Source organism: Rhinatrema bivittatum, chromosome 3, assembly GCF_901001135.1.
Source record: "Rhinatrema bivittatum chromosome 3, aRhiBiv1.1, whole genome shotgun sequence".
Lineage (NCBI taxonomy): Eukaryota > Metazoa > Chordata > Amphibia > Gymnophiona > Rhinatrematidae > Rhinatrema > Rhinatrema bivittatum.
In genome coordinates this window covers 303,116,102-303,135,864 of record NC_042617.1, presented here as the reverse complement: position 1 = coordinate 303,135,864, position 19,763 = coordinate 303,116,102, and the positions used below count along the sequence as shown (strand labels likewise).

At 44.5% G+C, this 19,763-nt stretch overlaps 1 protein-coding gene across 2 annotated transcripts; it reads right to left on the bottom strand.

Moving 5' to 3' along the window:
* Positions 1–4,421: 4,421 nt before the first annotated feature.
* Positions 4,422–18,923, bottom strand: LOC115087651 (leucine-rich repeat-containing protein 3-like). Of its 2 annotated transcripts, none has more exons than XM_029595081.1 (2): positions 18,702–18,923; positions 4,422–10,331 (listed from the first exon to the last, which is right to left on the bottom strand). In XM_029595081.1, the coding sequence occupies exon 2, from the start codon at positions 10,250–10,252 to the stop codon at positions 9,476–9,478; it is 777 nt and encodes a 258-aa protein (XP_029450941.1). In that variant the 5' UTR covers positions 10,253–10,331; positions 18,702–18,923; the 3' UTR covers positions 4,422–9,475. The 2 variants fall into 2 exon arrangements, with proteins under 2 accessions (XP_029450941.1, XP_029450942.1); XM_029595082.1 differs by lacking the exon at positions 18,702–18,923 and adding an exon at positions 17,744–17,847.
* Between the last annotated feature and the right edge of the window lie 840 nt (positions 18,924–19,763).

Here is a 19,763-nt window from a genome sequence, read left to right as displayed (position 1 = left end):
GGAGGCCTTGAGCATCGGAATGCTCGGAGGCCTTGGCAAATCTGTTGCGCTGCGGTGGAAGGGAGCGCTAGGGGGTGCTCCCCAGAGCGGGACGAGGGATGTGTGCCCTTGAACTCTTTTGTGCCCTAGACTGGATGCAGAGTACCAATGTGCATACTGTTTGGCTGAAGATGTCTGCCTAAGAAAGCTTGCCCTTTGATTTTACCTGGCTTGCCTTGCCCAAATGGCCTTGCCTGCAAGATTGTACTCAAGTTGAGATGTCCAGTGTCAATGTGGCAGGCAAGGCCATTTTGGTTGCCTTGCTTCCAACTTCAAACACTTACCTTTCTACTCCTGTTATAAAGCACTTTTCTGCATTATTGTGGATTTTACAGGTTAACTTGCATTTTATCATATTTTTTCATTTTGCGCACTTCTTTTTTTTAACTCCTGCTTAATTTGCATCCAGTGATACTCCTGATATCTACCATGTGTATTAACCAAAACTCACACTACAATTTAACTCCTATTTTTGTACAGGTTTTATTACATCAGCTCCAGTGAGAGCACTATAACCACAGCAGTGAAGATAAAAGGCCCTTTACCAATTCTAAAATTCTTCTCTCTCCTTTTTAAAACTTTTTTCACACCAACTGTGCTTCCAAAAAGACCACCTGTCCCTGTGAAATCCAGCAGAGAAAATGGATTTTCTTTGCACATGCTCAGACATTTCAGTGGAAGGATGTCAATGTTATGTGATCCAGATGCCATTTATAGACTAGTTAAAAAAATCAAAAAAGCTTCATCTTGATTGGTCCTCCATCCTTTCTACTTGCCTACTTTTCCTGCCTCAAGGCCAGACTACTACCTTACAGGCATTGCTTAGTTGCTATAGTTACTATTCTTACTGCAGCACTTTTACATGGGCCATGATTTTGAATGGGAAACATAATTGAATAAAATTAAAATTTTTGTTTATATTTATGGACACTCTATTTGTTTCAATGAGGAAGTAGAGGGAGGAAAGAAGGCAAATCTATTAGATGGACTAAGTCAGGGTAATGAAAGTTTGTTGTGCAGTAACAATGGGGGAGGGTATGTGTGTGTGCAGTGGAAGAAAGGCTCTGGATAAAGTTCGGCTGTGGATGAAAAAAAGGTCTTGCAACCAAGTTCCATAATGGAGGGAGGTTTTCCTTTTCACTGGCCTTGTTATAGTTAACCCAGTTATTAATGAATTTTAGGGAAAGGCCTGCTTGAATAACCAGGCTTTGGCTCTTTTCCTGAAAATGAGGTAGGAAATTGTTTGTTGTAAGGATAGTGGTATCTTGTTCCATAGTTTGGGTGCAAAGTAACTGAATGCACAGGGTCTAGGGCAGGTTAGTCTGGCAGAAGCCAGTGGGGAATGGAAAGAAGAGTCATTTGGGAGGATTGAAGATCTCTTAGGGGATAGGGGTGTGCTAAGAGAACAGAAGCTGTGAGAGATAGTCAGTAGCCATAGGGGCGGATTTTAAAAGGAGCGCGAATAGCCTACTTTTGTTTGCGCTCCAGGCGCAAACAAAAGTACGCTGGATTTTAGTAGATATGCGTGGAGCCGCGCGTATCTACTAAAAAACCTGGATCGGCGCACGCAAAGCTATCCATTTTGTATAGCCGGCGCGCGCCGAGCCGCGCAGCCTACCCCCGTTCCCTCCGAGGCCGCTCCGAAATCGGAGCGGCCTCGGAGGGAATCCTCTAACACCCTCCCCTCACCTTCCCCTCCCTTCCTCTACCTAACCCACCCGCCTGGCCCTGTCTAAGCCCCCCCGTTACCTTTGTTGGGGGATTTACGCCTCCCAGAGGGAGGCGTAAATCCCCGCGCACCAGCGGGCCTCCTGCGCGCCGGGCCGCGACCTGGGGGCGGGTACGGAGGGCACGGCCACGCCCCCGGACCGCCCCGGGCCGTAGCCACGCCCCCGTACCCGCCCCCAAAACGCTGCCGACACGCCCCGAAAACGCCGCGACGACCGGGACCGCCCCCGACACGCCCCCCTCCGAGAACCCCGGGACTTACGCGAGTCCCGGGGCTCTGCGCGTGCCGGTAGGCCTATGTAAAATAGGCTTCCCGGCGCGCAGGGCCCTGCTCGCCTAAATCCGCCCGGTTTTGGGCGGATTTAGGCGAGCAGGGCTCTTAAAATCCACCCCATATTGTTTACACACCTGAAGACAAAGCAAAGAGTTTTGAATTAAATCCTGTCTTCGACTGGAAGCCAGTATAATTGCCTTAGGACAGATCTTCTGTGGTCAGATGCCTTGGCTCCTACCAGAATTCTAGCAGTGTACTTTGTAGCTGTTGAGATTGTGTTGTGAGATTCTGTGGAGTAGAGCATTACAGTAATTGATCTGGCTAATGATTAGAGCATGTATCACAATGGTTGGATTAAGAAAATAAGAACATGCCATACTGGGTCAGACCAAGGGTCCATCAAGCCCAGCATCCTGTTTCCAACAGTGGCCAATCCAGGCTATAAGTACCTGACAAGTACCCAAAAACTATGTTTATCCCATGCTACTGATGCTAGTAATATTGACTATTTTCTAAATCAACTTGATTAATAACAGTTAATGGACTTCTCCTCCAAGAACTTATCCAAACCTTTTTTAAACCCAGCTACACTAACTGCACTAACCATGTCCTCTAGAACTAAATTTCAGAGCTTAATTGTGCATTGAGTGAAAAAGAATTTTCTCTGATTAGTCTTAAATGTGCTACTTGCTATCTTCATGGAGTGCTTCCTAGTTCTTCTATTATCCAAAAGTGTAAATAACCGATTCACATCTACTCGTTCAAGACCTCTCATTATTTTAAAGACCTCTATCATAGCCCCCTCAGCCATCTCTTCTCCAAAAGGTTGCTTGTACAGGTAAAGGCAGCTCTTTACCACTTTTGAGTTATAGGTTTTCATTATAAGTTAGTAGTTGAGTTGGCCTGGCTAATGATTAGAGCGTGTATCACAGTGGTGTTTACTGAAAAAATTGCAAAGTTGGTAGTACAGGTACATAAAGCAGGTTTTTACCACTTTTGAGTTATAGGTTTCCATTGTAAGGTACTGCTTGAGTTGGCCTTCCTGGAAGGGGAAAGGGTATATTTGCTGGTCATATAGAATATGTTGTTTATTGTGCTACAGCTAGTATATTAAGCATTATGATTGGTTTGCATTTCAGGACAAGAACTGTTTAAAACACTATGGTAGTCGGGGGTGGAGTGGAGTTTGTCGAAGAGGTGTGTAGTACACTTACTGGTTATATAGATCTGTGATTGATGATAGTTTGAGATAATAGAGAATTGCTATATTTTTATAATATTATATGGAGGTGTCAATATGTTGTGTTTGTGTTTTTAGTAAATAAGGGAAGATTGACTTAATGGGAGTTTTCGGACATACACGCACTGGATAGTTTTGAATTTAGTAAGTATCTTTATGCTAAAGGTGTATATTGTGTGAGGGGTGGTTTAAGTAATGGGTAGGGATTTATTAAAGGGTATGCTAATCACATATACATATGTTTTAGGTGCTTGGCTGTGAATGGGAACTTCCCTTTCAAAAGACAAAGTTGGTTAAAGATTTCCCCTGAAGAAGCCCTAGTAGGGTGAAACAAGGCACCTTGTTGGGGTGAACATAGTTGGAGTAAAGGGGTGAACATCGTTGGAGTAAAGGAATGGATGTGTGAATGTGAGATATGTGGTATTATTGCGGTAAAGGGTTAGGATATGTCCGTATGATATTACACATTTGAGTCATATAATGAATTTGATTATATTGACATTTTCCCTTTTGTCTGATTGAAGATGTTTTTGTACCTTTTTGATAAAGTTGTGTACTATTAAATATGTATTATGCTGATAGGAATAAGTGCAATAAACAATTAAAAAGTAAAAAATAATAAATAAATGTATGTAAAATAGATTTTTGCTTGTATGTAGTTCATATATATATATAGTATTAATGGCACAGCTACTCCTGCTGTTCCTCTTTTCTAATTACTTTTTCTTCTAACTTTTTTGACCGAGCCAGATGCGTTACCATCGTGTGTTCTTCTAAGTCAAGGGTGACTAACTCTGGCCCTCAAGAGCCACAAACAGTCTTGGTTTTCAGAATATGCACAGTGAATATGCACGAGATAGATTTGCATGCATGCATGCCTATTCATGAAGGATGTCCTGAAAACCTGGTCTGTTTGTAGTTCTTGAGGATTGGAGCTAGCCACCCCTTTTCTATTTGCTCCCCCAGGCAGAACATGCTTTTTTGCATCTTCTCATAATATATACACATGTGAACAGTTTCCAGAAGTAATAGGAAGATGAGTGCTGTTTTCACAGAGATTGTTGTGATACGAATAACTCATATCTAACTGGTGAGTAAAATGTACCAAACATCATGAGGAATTCCTTTTAGCTAGGTTTTATTGTTGTTGTTTTGGTCATAGAGAAATAACGCATGAAATTGTTTATTTTCTTAGACATCACTACATAGTCATGACAAATGGATGAATAACTTCACTTAGCATGGAGGAGCTAATGCTCACTTCACCCACTGCATGGCTTTCATGAAAAAGAGGGAGGACTTGAGGACCGGCCACGGGACCAGGAAATCACCTTACAAGCTAGAGCCAGAGGACTAGTGTGCTGACAGGTAGTAGACCTGGCTTTAATTCTTGGATCAAAGTCCTGTTTTTTGGCTTAGGCTGAAGCTGGGGATGCTGTAAAGGCAGTTATTACAGCCCTTAGGAGAGAAGGAATCTCACCCCCTGCACATCAGCATTGCCAGGAGCAATTGGAGTGACGTACTGGAGGAAATTGTGGTCCATGTCTGCAAGAAGACTGTCAATGGGGTGGCCAAGCTGGACAGCAGGAGAACAAAATGAATAAAAACCGGGGAGTCTGGAGCGGGATGAACCAAACAGGTGTGTGGCTTATGGAAGCACAAAGGACCAGGAGGAAACTACTACACATTAAAACATTTAAAAAACTCCCAAGAACCATAACTCAGTAGTCCTGGCATTAAAATGATGGTGTAACACTCCAAAGGATGTAAAAAAACCCCAAAAAACCCAACATAGGAACAATATAAATAAACAGAAAACAAACACCTACCTGTCAACCCCTCAAAAAGTTACCCATCAAGCAATAAAAATATGTGTGTAGGAGACCATCATCCAGAGATTCAGATCAACATTGGTCTACATCCATAGAGGACGGTCTCCTTGCACACATTTTTTAATGACTGATGCATGACATTTTCGAGGGATTGGCCAGCGTTTGTTTTTTGTTTATTGATTTAAATGATGGAGACATAAAATATTATTAGGCACCTTTGTTTTCAGGTTTGTTTTTTTTAATTGTTTACTGGGAATTCCTCAGTGTTTATTATAATTAAGAAAATGGGGAGAAAATCTGTGGGGGAAAAATGAATTGCCTTTATCCCACTGCTTTGTTTTCCCCCATTTTTGTTTATTAGGATACTGAAAATTTCCCAGGAAAAATAAAATAAAAACTGAAAACTAAGGTCCCTAAATATTATTTATGTCTGGATTTGGGATTTTTCTTTTCCACCCAATAATATTGACTTTCTGGATCAGCTGGAATAGGAGTTCCCTCCGAGCTTGCCGCTACCACTTTTTTCCTTTCACCCTCTCTTTGATTTTTATCACTTTCTACATTTCCCGCAGTGACTGTGAACCATTTGAGGGGATGCATGAAAGGCACCGTGTAAGATACGTAGACGCATCCATTCAATAAATATCTTCATAATTATATAATATGCTTAGGCGTAGTCTCTCGGTTGGCTGATGGCGTTCAGCACTGCTTAGTATGGATGAGGGGTTGGGGGAGAAGTGTGGCAGGAGGGTTTGTGCACCATACCCAGCCACGGTAACAGCACCGGGAGTATGAACACTCAGCTCCCGCTGCTCTCCAGTCCCTCTCTGTCTCTTGCAGCATTTTCTTCGCAGAAGAGTCCCTCTTGAAGAAATGAAAGATATAAGAAGTGCCATACTAGGTTACACTAGCCCAGCATCCGGACTTGGACAATGGCTAATCTGGATCATTTGGAAATTCCCAGCCAATTTTAAAGGGAAGATCTTTTTCCCCCTTGTTGCTTTTTTCTAGAACTAAGAGGTGGTGCTCCCCATTTTCTGCCTGGCTAATAACTGTTAGTGGGCCTGTCCTCCGGAAACTTGTCCAAACCTTCTTAAAGCACAGCTATACCATTTACCCTGACCACATCTCTGGCAGCAAATTCCGCAGTTTAATTGTGCATTCATTAATTTCCAAAATACTTTTGGGAACTTGTTTTAAATCTGCTTCCCCCTTCAGTTTAATGGCGTGTCCCCTGGTCACTACTATCTGAAAGAGCTCCCTATTTACCTGTTCCATGCCACTCTTGATTTTATAATTCTCTAGCATATCCCTTCTCAGCCATCTCTTCCAAGCTGACGAGCCCTAACCTGGTTAGCCTTTCTGCACAAGAACTTTGTCGCCCTTCTCTGCACCTTTTCGAGTTCCGTTATATCCTGTCTGAGATGGGGGCGACTAGAACTGCATACAATAGATACATAGAGAGGCATTATGATATTCTTTGATTTGTTTTGAATGATGCCTAGCTTTGTATTTACTTATTTGGTCACTGCTGCACACTGAACAGAGAATTTCAGAGTACTGATGAAGGGAGACTAACTCTCAAAAGCTAGTCACAGATGTATTATTTAGTTCCGTAAAAAGATATCACCTATGTAGAGACCCTACACGAGGTAAATTGTCCCTAGCTTATTCTCTAGTTGGGATTTAGAGAGAGAGAGAGAGTTTGCAGACTATTCCTGCAGGCACCTGCACACACAGAGGCTTGACTGGCTTGGTCAGCAGTTTCCTATAAAAGGCAGCTCTGCACATGGGTTGGTGTGGCTTGAGGTATTTGGTATATGGTCTTTTGAGACGCAGGCAGAGTTTTGGAATGCTTCCCATTGTTGGGCCTCCAGCCTGATACCAGGGGCAGTAGCACTGGAGTTTTGGAATGTGAAGAAGCAGAAAAGGAAGGGTTTTTGGGGGTTTTTTTCAATTCTTGGCATCCAGTCTGGCTCCAGCCTTGTCCAGTACCCCCCCCCTTCCCATGGTCTGGAAGGAGGTGCCTGCGCAAAGTGGAGGCCCATAAGTTGAAAAGAGTTTTGAGAAGAGTTGTCTTGCATTTTTCCTGAGAGTTTTCTTTTTTGGGGGGGGGATCCTGCTCCTGCCTGAGGAGATCTGTTACCCCTGCCTTGGGAGGTCAGGAAGGTGATGAGACTCCTTTAGCCTAGTTAAAGAAGGGGCAACAGTGACCTGACAGAAAAGCAGGAAGAAGTATTTTTGCAGAGTTTTCATCCAGTTGTTTTAGGAGGAATTTTTGCCATCAGTTCCTGCCCATAAAGAAGGAGGACATTTTTGGATTTTGAATACATTGTTGGGGCTTGCTACCACCAGAAGTCCAGGTTTTTGCCATCAGAGAAAGAGATAGGAGCTTCCCTCCCCGTTAGGAGTCCACTTTTTACCACTCAGAAGTGGCCCATAGGGACACTGACTCGGCTAACAGAACTGAGAAAAAGGCACTCGTGGATGGTTTATTTTTTGCGTGAAGATTATCTGGAGAATTCTTGTTGTGAATTGGACTTTTAAATATTTTTAGTTTCAGTCAATGTGTGTGGAACTGCAACCAGAGCGTCCATTGGTAAGGGTGCCCTCAAGCAAGGACATGTAGTACAGTGACCCAAGAGACATCAAAGGAAATGAGTGTGAGGATATTCCCCCCCACCCCCATGAGCCGAGGGCCCCAGAGGCTTATTCTCCTCCTCCCTGCTGCAATGACCCCTGATGGTCTGGGTATGAACTGATAGACGTGGCTCCGGGGACAAGCATGTGCCCCTGCATTCTGGGAGGTCTCCAAAGAAGGGGTTATTCCAACAACTTATTTGTTGACCCCTCTTTCTATGTATCCAACATAGCAACCACCATGCTTTGCTCATACATACTATCCCCGAGCTGTAACTCCTTATGTGGTACCCACCATCATCTGGATTATTTTTCCTTTGTCCACATTAAATTTCATTTGCTATTTGGATGCCCCAATTCCCCACTCTGCTCCTCCTGCAGTTCCACACAGTCTGCTCCTGTTTTAACTGCTCTAAACTATTTTGGGGCATCAGTGGCTTTGATCACTTCACTCGTTGCTCCCTTTTCCAGCTGTTTAATGAACATGTTAAACTACACTGGGCCCAGGAAAGTTCCCTGAGCCACTCCATAATACACTTTTCCATGGATAAAACAGACCATTCACAAGAGGACATTGTCGCCATTGGAGCCACCACCAGGAAGGGAAACCAGGCTAGTTCCCCCATCTTCCCGCATGTCCATCCCTACAAAGAAAGCTTGTTTGGGGGGGAGGGGCCTAGTTGTCTCTTTTAATGAAACTGAAATATCCAAGGGGCTCTGTGGCAGACAGGGCGATAGTAGCCAGTCAGTACTTACCCTCCGCCCAATAATAATAGCTCCTTCCCTGCATTCCCATTGCTGCATCCGCAGTGCCTTTAATTGTTGACACATGGGCATGTGCCCAGTTCCCCTAGGCATTCAGAGAAATGTCATGACAACAGATTACAACATTTTCAAAAAGTAAAAATAAAATTGACAGATGACAGCAGGAGCATAAAACTATTTGGCATTTACACCTCTCAAACACTTCACAAGGGACTAAAGAATAGTATTCAGCTCCCACCCTGGGCAGAGTTCTAGAATACCCACGAGACGTCTATGTACTGTATATTGCATCTCCATCCCAGCTTCCATTGCATCTTAGTTACTTTGAAAGCCAGACCTACTGCAGCTTCTCAAGGACCAGATGACTGCTTCCTTCAGCAGATTGAGAAAACAGGATGGGAGCAGATGATCTAGTAGTTATTAATCGGCAGGGTAATGGGCTGCGCTTCAAAGCCTGCTTCTGCCTCCGATGCTCTTTTTGGCAAATCAGTGTCTCCTACAGCTTCAGATACCTCAAAGTGTAAGTGCTGGGGGCCAGGCCCTTCATTGTACCTACCTGTAAGTCGTTGCAAAGAGCTTTGAGTTTGGGTATGGTATAGAAAAACTGAAGCAATGATATAATTGGGACAATCATTGTAGGAAGTAAAAATAAAAGTATGATGGCTACTACCACTCCAGGCAAGAATACTCCTAAATCTTACCTTATTTTCTCCATGCAATCATATGGAAGTGATTTTAAGTTGTCAACCTAGCAATTACAGGACAGGAATCACACCAGAGCCAGCCATGCACAACCCTACAGTCTTGTTTGTTTATTTTAAACCCCAATAGGCCGTATTCAGAGACGACTTTGCCCTCCATTCAATGCCTGTGTAAATGAATCTTTATTTAATAAAGCCCAATGTCTTGTCTCTGATGGCAAGCTCTGAAAAGGAAGGGGGGAGGGGGGGAGAAGCATCATAGAACAGTGCTGGCTGTGTCTCCCTCCCCAGGCTTCTTTTGCTTGCTGGGTAGAGATTTGAGGTACTCCAGGTGCCGGCGGGTGTCCTCTTGATTCTGCCGTACATAGTACACTACGTAAGCGATCACCATTGTGAACCAACAGAACATGGTGACTAGCATGGCCACGTCCGTTGTCTTCTGATGGAAGCTGCAGAAGTTGATGCCAGAATTGAGCAGGTGGATGAAGGGCTGGCCAGCATACTGCTGCTCCAGCGAGCTATCACACATGATGTTGTTTGCCGTCTCGGGGTCCAGGTTCAGTGTCTCGATCAGCTCCTGTAATGAGCACTCACAATGCCATGGGTTGTTGTAGAGACGTGTCTTGGCCCGCAGTTTTCCAAATGCCTCCCTACCAACCTGCCGGATCTGGTTGTTGGACAGGTCCAGTAGTTTCAAGCCCGCTCCCAGTTCACGGAAAGCCCCCGGTGAGATGCTATCAATGAGGTTGTTGGATAGGTAGAGCTCCTGCAGTTTGTAGAGCTCCCGAAAGGCCCCATCAGGTATGGTGGTGATGTGGTTGGAGTCCAGGTACAGCACAGAGGTATCTTCAGGAATGTCCATGGGGATCTCCTTTAGCTCACGATTGGAGCACCTCACCACCCCGCTTTCAGCTGAACAGTTGCAGCCTTCTGGGCACATGAGGGAGCTCTGCAGACAGAGTGTCAGGACAAGGAAATGCAGTGAGGGCATCAACAGAGCCAACCGTGCAAGGAGCACCACCACCACTGGCATCTCAGCATAGTCCTCTCCTGATTATGGCAGCAGCAGGAGACTTGTGGGAGGATAAATCCTTGCAAGGCCTAGTCGGATCCTACAGAGAGGGGGAAAAAAAACAGAAGAGACCTAAGAACAGCAAGAATGGAATGAACTCCTGAAGATTATGATCAAGGGAGAAGACAGCTACCACTTCGTTCCTCCGATCCATGGATCATGTGGGATCTCAAACGTCCCATCATTGTGATTGGTAATATTGGCCTTTGCAGAAAGAGTGAACGCATGCCGGTAACTGAAGTTCTCTGAAGACAGCATTATGATAGAAAAAAGAAATCACACAATCCATCCACCTTCCCTTTTTTTTTATGCATTTCTCTTATTTATGCCCCTAGTCTCGAAGGTGTAGAACCCGAGGAGTATAGGATGCGGTCTCTAGAACACCCACACACATTACCCTAATCTATACGTGTGTGTATTGTAATTTTTTTATATTTTTTCGTTCAACACCAAATGATAAGATATTATGATTAATCTATTTTAAAGCTGTCACAGATAAGAATGGTCATGATGTATCACACCCACCAATTAGTATTTATGATGAAACTGTGTTACCGTAACTTGATGGCACCTGTTTAGTGGATATAAATCAAGACATATACCAACATTAATATTTGTGTCTTGTTGTAAACCGTTGTGAAGGTACCTAGCTTAATGACGGTATAGAAAAGATTTTAAAATAAAAAATAAGTAAATAAATAAGCGTTAACATGCCAAAATGTGCATTATTTACTGCAGACCCCCTTATTTTCAATGGGTCCTATTCACTAATAGCATGCATTTTGGAATAGTAATGCTTTGCGAAGAAGGCTATTAAAGTTCTCAGAAAGGAGCAGAGAGATTGGATAAGCACTTTTATAGAGTGAAGCAATGGACAGTCAGAATATCTGCTTGCTTCAGTCCCTTTTTGGCTAGGATCCAAGCATAGGGTCTGATCTGTGAGCTGAGGACAGTTCCATTTTGGCTGAAACCAAAAGAGTGCAGAGTGTGGGAGAGTGAAATGAAGAGGAGTTAATACCCAACCACCAACCCCACTGTGGACACTAGGATGCAACAATCATTGCCAAAGCAAGAGGATGAAAACTCCTGTTAAATAAAAGTAAACAAAAAAACCCAACATTTTTTGCAACATAACTACTTACAATATATTCCAGGGTGGAAATCAAAATATTTGTGCTCACTTCCTGGGGACTGCAGATACTTGGCCCCTAACCTCATGTCTCACTGCCTCTAGGACATAAGTCGTAATTCTTTATCACCCGCCTTTGTGCGATACTGAATCTACCCACAGGTTCAGTTTAGGTTATCTGCATGTACAGCCTTGCTAAGCAAACTGATGTCCCCCAGCAGGGACATCCTTAACACAGTATCATCAAATCAACTGCAATATGAGGCAAAATCTTATTTTCAATCACATGGTACCTCGTCTGTTAGACAGGACTAAGGACATTCACATCTTAATATTCAGCTCTAAAGCCCGGCACAAATCTTCAACTTCCTTAGACAAGTGTGCGCAAAGTGGAAATTTCTAATGCTAAATAAGTCAGAGGAAGGCAGCAGGGAGTTTATTTTATTTCTATCCCGCCTAGCTATAATCCTAGGGGGGTTATAAGGGAAACAATACATAATCACATCAAACAGCAATAGGCAAATTAAACTCATACATCAAGATGAATGGCACTTGCGAAACAGAGATAAAATATAAATCACTAATTAGCATTCTGTACATAAATAGACTGACCCAATCCAAGTAAGGGTCAGTGCTCTCTGACTGCCTGCTCAAACAAGGTTTAAAGGGCCTGAAAGCCCTTTAACCATTCAGGCACAGAGTTCCAGACGGCTGGAGTAACAACAGCAAAAAATGCTCTCGCTCGAGTCTGAGTCTCAAATGTCAGAAGGAAGGGAAATCTAGTAACTTCCGTCCCTTTGAACGGAGCTGGCAGGAAGGGAAATAAAATATTAAAGCCAAGGTGATACGAGGGGTCATCTAGCCATGTAAACCTTTAAAAGACCAACAAACAGCAGGACCTTGAATTAATATGCCAGGTGCAATGAGATGTGAGAAAGCGCGTGTTGGGGAGAGAGAGAATTCAGGGGCAAAAAAAAACATTTTAAAAGTTCAAGGAAGTTCAAGAGACCTGGTCAGTACATTTTTCCTTTCTCCATTCTCATCCAACTGGGCGTGGTAGGAGGTTTCTACCTTCTCCTCTCAGCCAAGTCTCACTGCATCTGTCTGTGTCATGGCTAATCCTCTCCAACATTTGATCTTCTATAATGGGATTTACATATCCAAGATAGATCTTTTTTTTTTTTTAACAAATCAGAGCCAAGGTTGGGATCCTGGTTCCATGATCCTTCATTAGCAACTACTCAGGGATGTTTCCCTGTTTTATAGCACCCCCTCCCCTCCCCTGCCATTTTCCCCCCAGATACAGAGTCCAGGAAAGGCCAGGGATATTCACCTTCCAGTTGCCAGGCAATAAGAAACGCCCTTGGAAGGTTCCATTGGTTCAGCACTGGGTGTGCCCCGATGGGTGACAGTTATACGGAAATCAAGAGACACACCTTTGCTGGAACAACAGACCTCTGAGATGTGTCCTCAGGAAACCTCTGCTCATCTGACCATTTTCCTACTCTGCATCCAACTTCTATAGTTTGCTCCACATCAAGCCCCGCAGTCCTGGTTTGGTGTTCCTGCAGCACGCTCCCGTCATAGGTTCACAATCCTCAGCCTGCTCTAGCATTACAACTGCATGCCAAGATCATCTCAAGCTAGGCCTGGTTTTACTGGTCTTGTCTCATTCAGCCACTCAGCCTCTTCAGGTAGGCCCATCCCAAAACCTGAGGCTAGGTAGGAGTTGGAACATTAAGCTGGGATGTCTAATGCAGAACCAACTCCACTGCCTCCAGCAGATTAATACCCTGCAGGGGTCTAACCTGATTCCAACTGAATGGTCACCCCTAACTGTCCACCTGAATGTGGAGCTTTGAATGTCACTCCCAGAAAAATTTGATGGAACAAGTAAGGATTTCTATTTATTCCTCAATCAGTGTACATTCTAATTCCGACTACATCTACATACTTAGAATATGGCATCTCAAAGTGACCTTCATTATCAGCCTACTTTCAAATGGAAGCCTTGCCTGGGCCACTCCACTGTTATAGCAAGAGAGTCTGATTCTTGACCATGTGGACCAATTCACAGCTGCCATTTTTCAGGTCTCTGGAAACTAGACTGCTTCAGCTACCAAAGAATAGTCTTATGCATCTCCTCCAAGGTTGTCGGATAGTGGTAGAGTAAACTACAAAGATTTATCACTGGGCCACTGATCTGGACTGGAACAAACCAGCACTTCAGGCTCATTTTAGATAAGTTCTTGCAAGCCACATAAAGGATGAGTTAACACAGCTAGGCCCTCAGGGAAGTCTAGAGTCTCTGATCACTGTTTGTGTCCAAATTGACAGATGATGACAGAATAGAACCAGGAGAAGCAAGAACCTGGCCACAAAAAAAAGTGCATTGCCTTCCTATAGGCAACATCCTTTGGACGAACCTATGATTGAGGGCATGAGGCCTCAGCTGTTAGCAGAAGAAAAGGAAAGAAAAGCCATTAAGAAGTTCTCTACATCTATGCAGGCTCATGGGGCATCAATGAGTCAGCTGTTTCAATAGGCCAGAAACTCGTCAGAGCACCCGACAGAGGCTGGGTGGGGGGGGAATGGATAGTATCAACTCCTGTAGAGGGGAGGAGTGTAGAACAAGCATCAATAAACCTTCTTGGGAATCAAACATTACTGGATACTCTAACCTCCCACACAATTCCAAATCCATTGTTTTGGAAGGGGAAGGAACTACAAGCTCTTGCTATGATCAATTCAGTAGTTGTGTATTTCATGGACTTCATTTTTGCCCGACAGCACAAGGCTTTATTACAAGACAAGGGGAGGAGTATGGCAGTAGAAACTATTGATGGTTTCCACTTATGTCCAGACTCAAGAGACTGAGCTACTGAAAACAACGACAAGTCATGACCACCAGGAGCCAATTTGTTTTGATCTTATTAATGCTCCACACTTTGTAATCATCCTGGGATTACCATAGTTGGAACATCATAATTTGCATTTTTCAGTGAAAGATGCACCAATTGACTTTTGCTTACACCTTCTGCCAAAAGAATGGTCTTTCCAATTTAGAACAGAAGGACAAGCAACCAAAACAGTGCATGCAGGTATTCAGGTGCTATATGGCAACCAATGCAGCGGTAGGACAAGTACCTAAAGAACACTGAGAATTTTGAGAGTGGCTGCAGACATACTAGCCACTCGGAGTTCATGATTACACTATAGACTTGCAACCAGTGCAGAGGTTCCATTTGGAAGAATCTACTCTTTGTCTGGAATTAGGTTAATAGCACTATGTGAAGTATGCATAAGAACCAGCATTCATGGAAGAGCCCACAAGGATTCTTGATGGCAAAGGCACTGCCACGTCAGAGTCCAACTTCATTAATGCCAGAGCCTCCATCCAAGTCAACCTAGCTCAAGTTCCTGACCCTTCAGAAACTTCCCCTCAGGGAGGAAGGATGAGGCCAGCTCCAGAGATTACAAAAATTCCAGGTCAAGCAGATTCTGAACTCAAGGCACATTCAAGGACAACTGCATTATTGGAAGGGATAATCCAGAATACCACTATTAGAAGCTGGTTCAGAACATACAGTACATATGGATAACTTATTCAAATGCTTTTACCAGAAACATCCAGAGAAGCCAGGCCCTGAGGTCAACTGGGCTTTAATCAGTGACCCAAGAGCGCAGAAGCCAGGAAGCTGAAAAGGAGCCATGAAAGACAGGGAAAGGCCAGGGAACATTAAGCCTCCAGTTGCCAGGTAGTTAAATATGTTCTCAGAAGGTCCCATTGGTTCAGTAGAGGGCATGATCTGATTGGTGATAGTATAAGGAAAGCAATAAAGGCACATCTTTGCTGGTACAACAGACTTCTGAGATATGTCTTCTGGAATCTCTGCTCATCTAACTTTGTTCCTGTACGTCATTCAGCCCTGCAGTTCTGCTCAAGTGTGCCACGTCCATACCTCTCTCCTGGGTTCCTGATCCTGCTCCAGTGTTATAGTTGAACATAAGAATTGTCATACTGCATCAGAATGATGGTCCATCAAGCTCAGTCTCATGTTTCCAACAGTGGCCAATCCTGGTCACAAGTATTTGGCAAAATGCCAAACAGTAAAAAGATCCCATTCTGCTATTGCACAGTGATAAGTAGTGGCTATTCCCCAAGTCTATGTGGTTAATAACAGTTTATGGATTTCTCCTCCAGGAAGTTGTCCAAATCTTTTTTAACCCCAGCTATGCTAACTGCTTTAACCACATCCTCTGGCAATGAATTCCAGAGCTTAATTATGCATTGAGTGAAAGAGTTTTCTCTGATTTGTTTTGAATATGCTACTTAATAACTTTAGGAGTGTCCCCTCTTCTATGTATTTTTCAAATGAGTAAATAACTGATTTATATTTACCCATTCTATTCCACTCATGATTTTATAGACATCTATCATATCTCCCCTCAGCCGTCTTGTCTCCAAGCTGAACAGCCCTAACCTCTTTAGCCTTTTCTCGTAGGGGAGCCGTTTCATCCCCTTTATCATTTTGGTCGCCCTTCTCTGTACCTTTTCCAGTTTATCTGTATCTGTTTTGAAATGTGTTGACCAGAATTCATACAGTACTCAAGGTGCAGCCTCATCATGGAGCAATACAGAGGCATTAAGATATTCTCTGTTTTATTCTACATTCCTTTCCTAATAATTCCTAACATTCTGCTTGCTTTTTTTGACAGCCGCCATGCACTGAGCTGAGGATTTCAAAGTATGGTCCACTATGATGCCCAGATCTTTTCCTGAGCAGTAATTCCTAATATGAAACTTAATATTGTGTAACTGTAATGTGGGTTACTTTTCCCTAGGTGCATCACTTTGTATTTGTCCACATTAAATTTAATCTGCCATTTGGATGCTCAGTCTTCCATGCATGCAGAGATGCCTCCCAAGCTAGACCTGACTCAACCTTCATCTGGCCATCCAGCCTCCTCAGGCACACCTCTTCCTAACATACTATTCACTAGTGACCAGTCATACCATCCTCAGCCAGCCCAGGAAGCAAAAAATAAATTCGTTCTTGGCTAAAGCAAGCGTGAATGGGACATATAATAGAACCCAAGCTTGTAGAATCTTCAGCCACAAGCTGGTGTTCTAGATCTGCTGCCACCTCTGAGCCCTGCCTTAGCAGCACACCCTCAAAAGCTGAACTGGGGCTAGCAAAAGAGCCTCCCATGCAGCAGCATATGACTGTCATTGGGCCCTGTAACATTGCCCCCGTCTACCAGACTTGTTCTTACAGCAGGAAGATGTGGGTTCTGTCGCCCTAGGTGCACTTCCAACAGGTCGATAAAACAGGTTGATAAAACATCCACATGTACCTTCACCAGAGCTGGCTAAAAAAACCCAAACAAACAACGTGCACATTTAAAAAAAATGCTACCCCATCCTTCCCCTCCCCATGGTTCACTATTTGTTGCATTATATATGCTTAAGAGGTTAAAAATCCTATAAAAAAATGATTGGCTTTCACATTTCAGAGACTCATTAGGGACCAGTGTTCTTGGAGCTGCACAGGTACCCAGGGCTGGGCTACTGCAAGATGCTACCAAATGTCATGGAAAATCAGCTTTGATTTTGCTTCCTAAGGCTGTACAGCAATCTGTGAGCCTCTGTGGGCTGGAAAGCCTGTGTCCAGCACCTTTGGATAATTCTTATACCAATTCAGTTAAAGAAAGGCAGAGAATCTAGTTTTAAAACCAGAAGATTCAGATGTTCCTATTTGAGGTGTGTCACAAGGGATAAAATGTGAGGAGCCTCAGCCACCTCCAGTGCTAAGTTCTAAACTAATCTAAAATATTCCAAGGGTCCGGTTTTGGGTACAGGAAGATCAGGAGTTAGTGTTACTGAGGCCTGGAATAAAGGCTTGGGGAGAGGGCATGAGCGAGAGGAGCAGCAGTGACAGTGGTTATTGTCCACCCTGCACCCTACCAAGTACAGGGGTTCCTGCAGGCAGAAAAATATTCTCAGCTCTCAGCATGCCAAAACCTGCTGTGCAGTCAAATGCTGTTTCCATCAGACAGCTTGGGATGGAAGAAGAGTCTCTTGGGAGGCTTTAACCTGTCACTGGAAAAATAGAGCCACCAGCTTATTGCTGCAGAAAAATAACCCAGACTAAAACCAAAGGGGAATGAAAGAGAATGAAAAGGTGCAGGAAAGAGAGAGAGTCAGGTGCTTGGGTAGAGAGAAGAGATGGTGAAATGCAGATAAAGAAAGTGAGAAATTAAGTGAGAAGAGCTTGTGTGAGAAAAGCTTTCCAAGCTGTAAGTTACAAAACCTTCCCTACCCCCATGTGAGAAGTTTCCAGTCAGACTCCAGTTCTGAGCTGCTGTTTCTTCCATTTCCAGGAGAAAAATTCTCCCCCAGCCAGAATAACTCACAATAAGCATCAGACAGCCCCTGAATCACATCCTATGGTGCATCTTAAGGAGTGCTCTTAAACCTGCCTTCCTCTATCACTCTGCCAAGAGTACTCCTGTAAGACATCTCCCAGCCACTGGGGGGCACCCGTGGCACCTAACACCTCACGTCAGGGGCGGCTTGCATATGACAGCAGATCTCCGTGCATCATCATAGGAGATAAACCAAACTCCAGTTTGCAACAACACAGACATAATAGTCAGAAAAAGGGGGAGCTTGGGCGAGGAGCAAGAAATCCGGAGCAAAGACTGGAGTTGACTGTTGTTTGTGCGTTGAGGAGTGGGGGTGGCATAGAATGGGCTAAACTGTGACTAGTATTTTAGGGAATGGTACTGAGGGCAGATATTTTGCACAATGAGGTAGGCTTGTGGAGTTCTGATATTTCAGGGAAGAGGGGCGATAGGATGGGGATGGTATTATGAGACTTAGAGGGGGTGTTATATTTAATGGGCAGGATGGAGAGGCTCAGTTAGGAGTAGGCTGAAATCTTTAAGGCATAAAGTAGATGTCGATTTTTTTTTGGGGGGGGGGCTGTGAGGAAGTTGAATATTTGGCGTCTGGCATAGGCAAGTAATTTGGGAGTATATTTGGGGAATGGGAAAGGAGGTAATACCTAGCATTTTGGAGTGGCAAGAGGTAGACTGGTATATTTGTGAAATGAGGTGGGATAGGTTGCTATTTTGGGGAAACGGCTTGTTTATATTTGAAGGATGGATGAGACGGAGAGGTAGGGCTGCTATATTTGGGGACAGGGTAGGTATGCATGGGGGATGGGGAAGTAGGTTGTTGGGGGAGGGAGGGAGAGGCTGGTATTTCCCACTTACTGTTTCTAGCAGCAGCAGCAGCAGCAGCATCTCCTTCGCTGGTCCTGCAGCCGGTTCCAGTCTCCGGGGCTGCGGCAGTTCCTGAAAGCAACAGGTTCAGGCAGCCGATCCCGAGGAGGATGGCGAGGAGGTAGAGGGAAAAGGAGCCAGGCACCGAGCCCGCAGCTGCAGCCGCTCCTGATCCCCAGTAGCTGCCCGACTCCCGCAGACTGACGATCTCGACCCCCCCCCTCTCCCCTCCCCACCCCTGGGCTCTCCCGGCTTTAAAGTGCCGAATCCCTCCCTCTCCCCGCCCAGCAGCCCGGCTTAAAGCGGCCGCAGTCCGCCCAGGGGGGCAGAAGGGGAATAGCAAGCGAGACATTGGGCCAAAGCGCGCCTGGCAGTGGGACCGTGAGGCTGGAGCAAAAGTGACGTATTGGCCTCCCAGCTCATCTCGAACACGATCCAGATGCCCGAAAACCACGGTGAAGCGTAGTACATCGTGGCTGAGTCCCTTCCTAGCCCTGCCCAAGGGGGGATAGTGAAATGTGCCCTTGGTTAGCGGAGCTCGTGGGAGTTATGCTAAATGGTGTCAAACGCTGAAAAAGACCAAACCCTCCGAAAATATATGGTGGGTGTTTTTAAGCTCTTAAATGTATTATTTGCTAGGGGAACACCCTTTGGGACTGATGAAATAAACAGCGCTGACATTATGCTGGGTTTCAATGCATGTTTTTTAGCCCAGGTTTCTCTGTGCTAACAAAACCTCAGTGGGTAATGGGATTTTAGCATGGAAAAAAAAAAAACACACACGTTAAAAAAATGCGTTAAACCCCCCTGCTCGGATTAGCACAGCAACATGCCAGTTCGATATTCATAAAGAAGTTCGGTATGGCCCCCTGCAATGCAGTGGAGCGCGCTCTTGCGCTAATTCATGCTAAAATGTTCTCTCCTGGGTCAGAGGTAGAGTAAACCTTTACTCACATTTCTCAGGGCCATTTTAAGTCTTTTGCTGTGCCCCTGTGGTAGTTTCTAGCTGCTTGGTCACTGGAAATGTGAGCTTACTCCATCTCGGCCCCAGGA

What these genes read in the sequence shown, in the direction of transcription:
- LOC115087651 (XM_029595081.1), bottom strand. Translation starts at nt 10,252, where the DNA reads ATGCCAGTGGTGGTGGTGCTCCTTGCACGGTTGGCTCTGTTGATGCCC.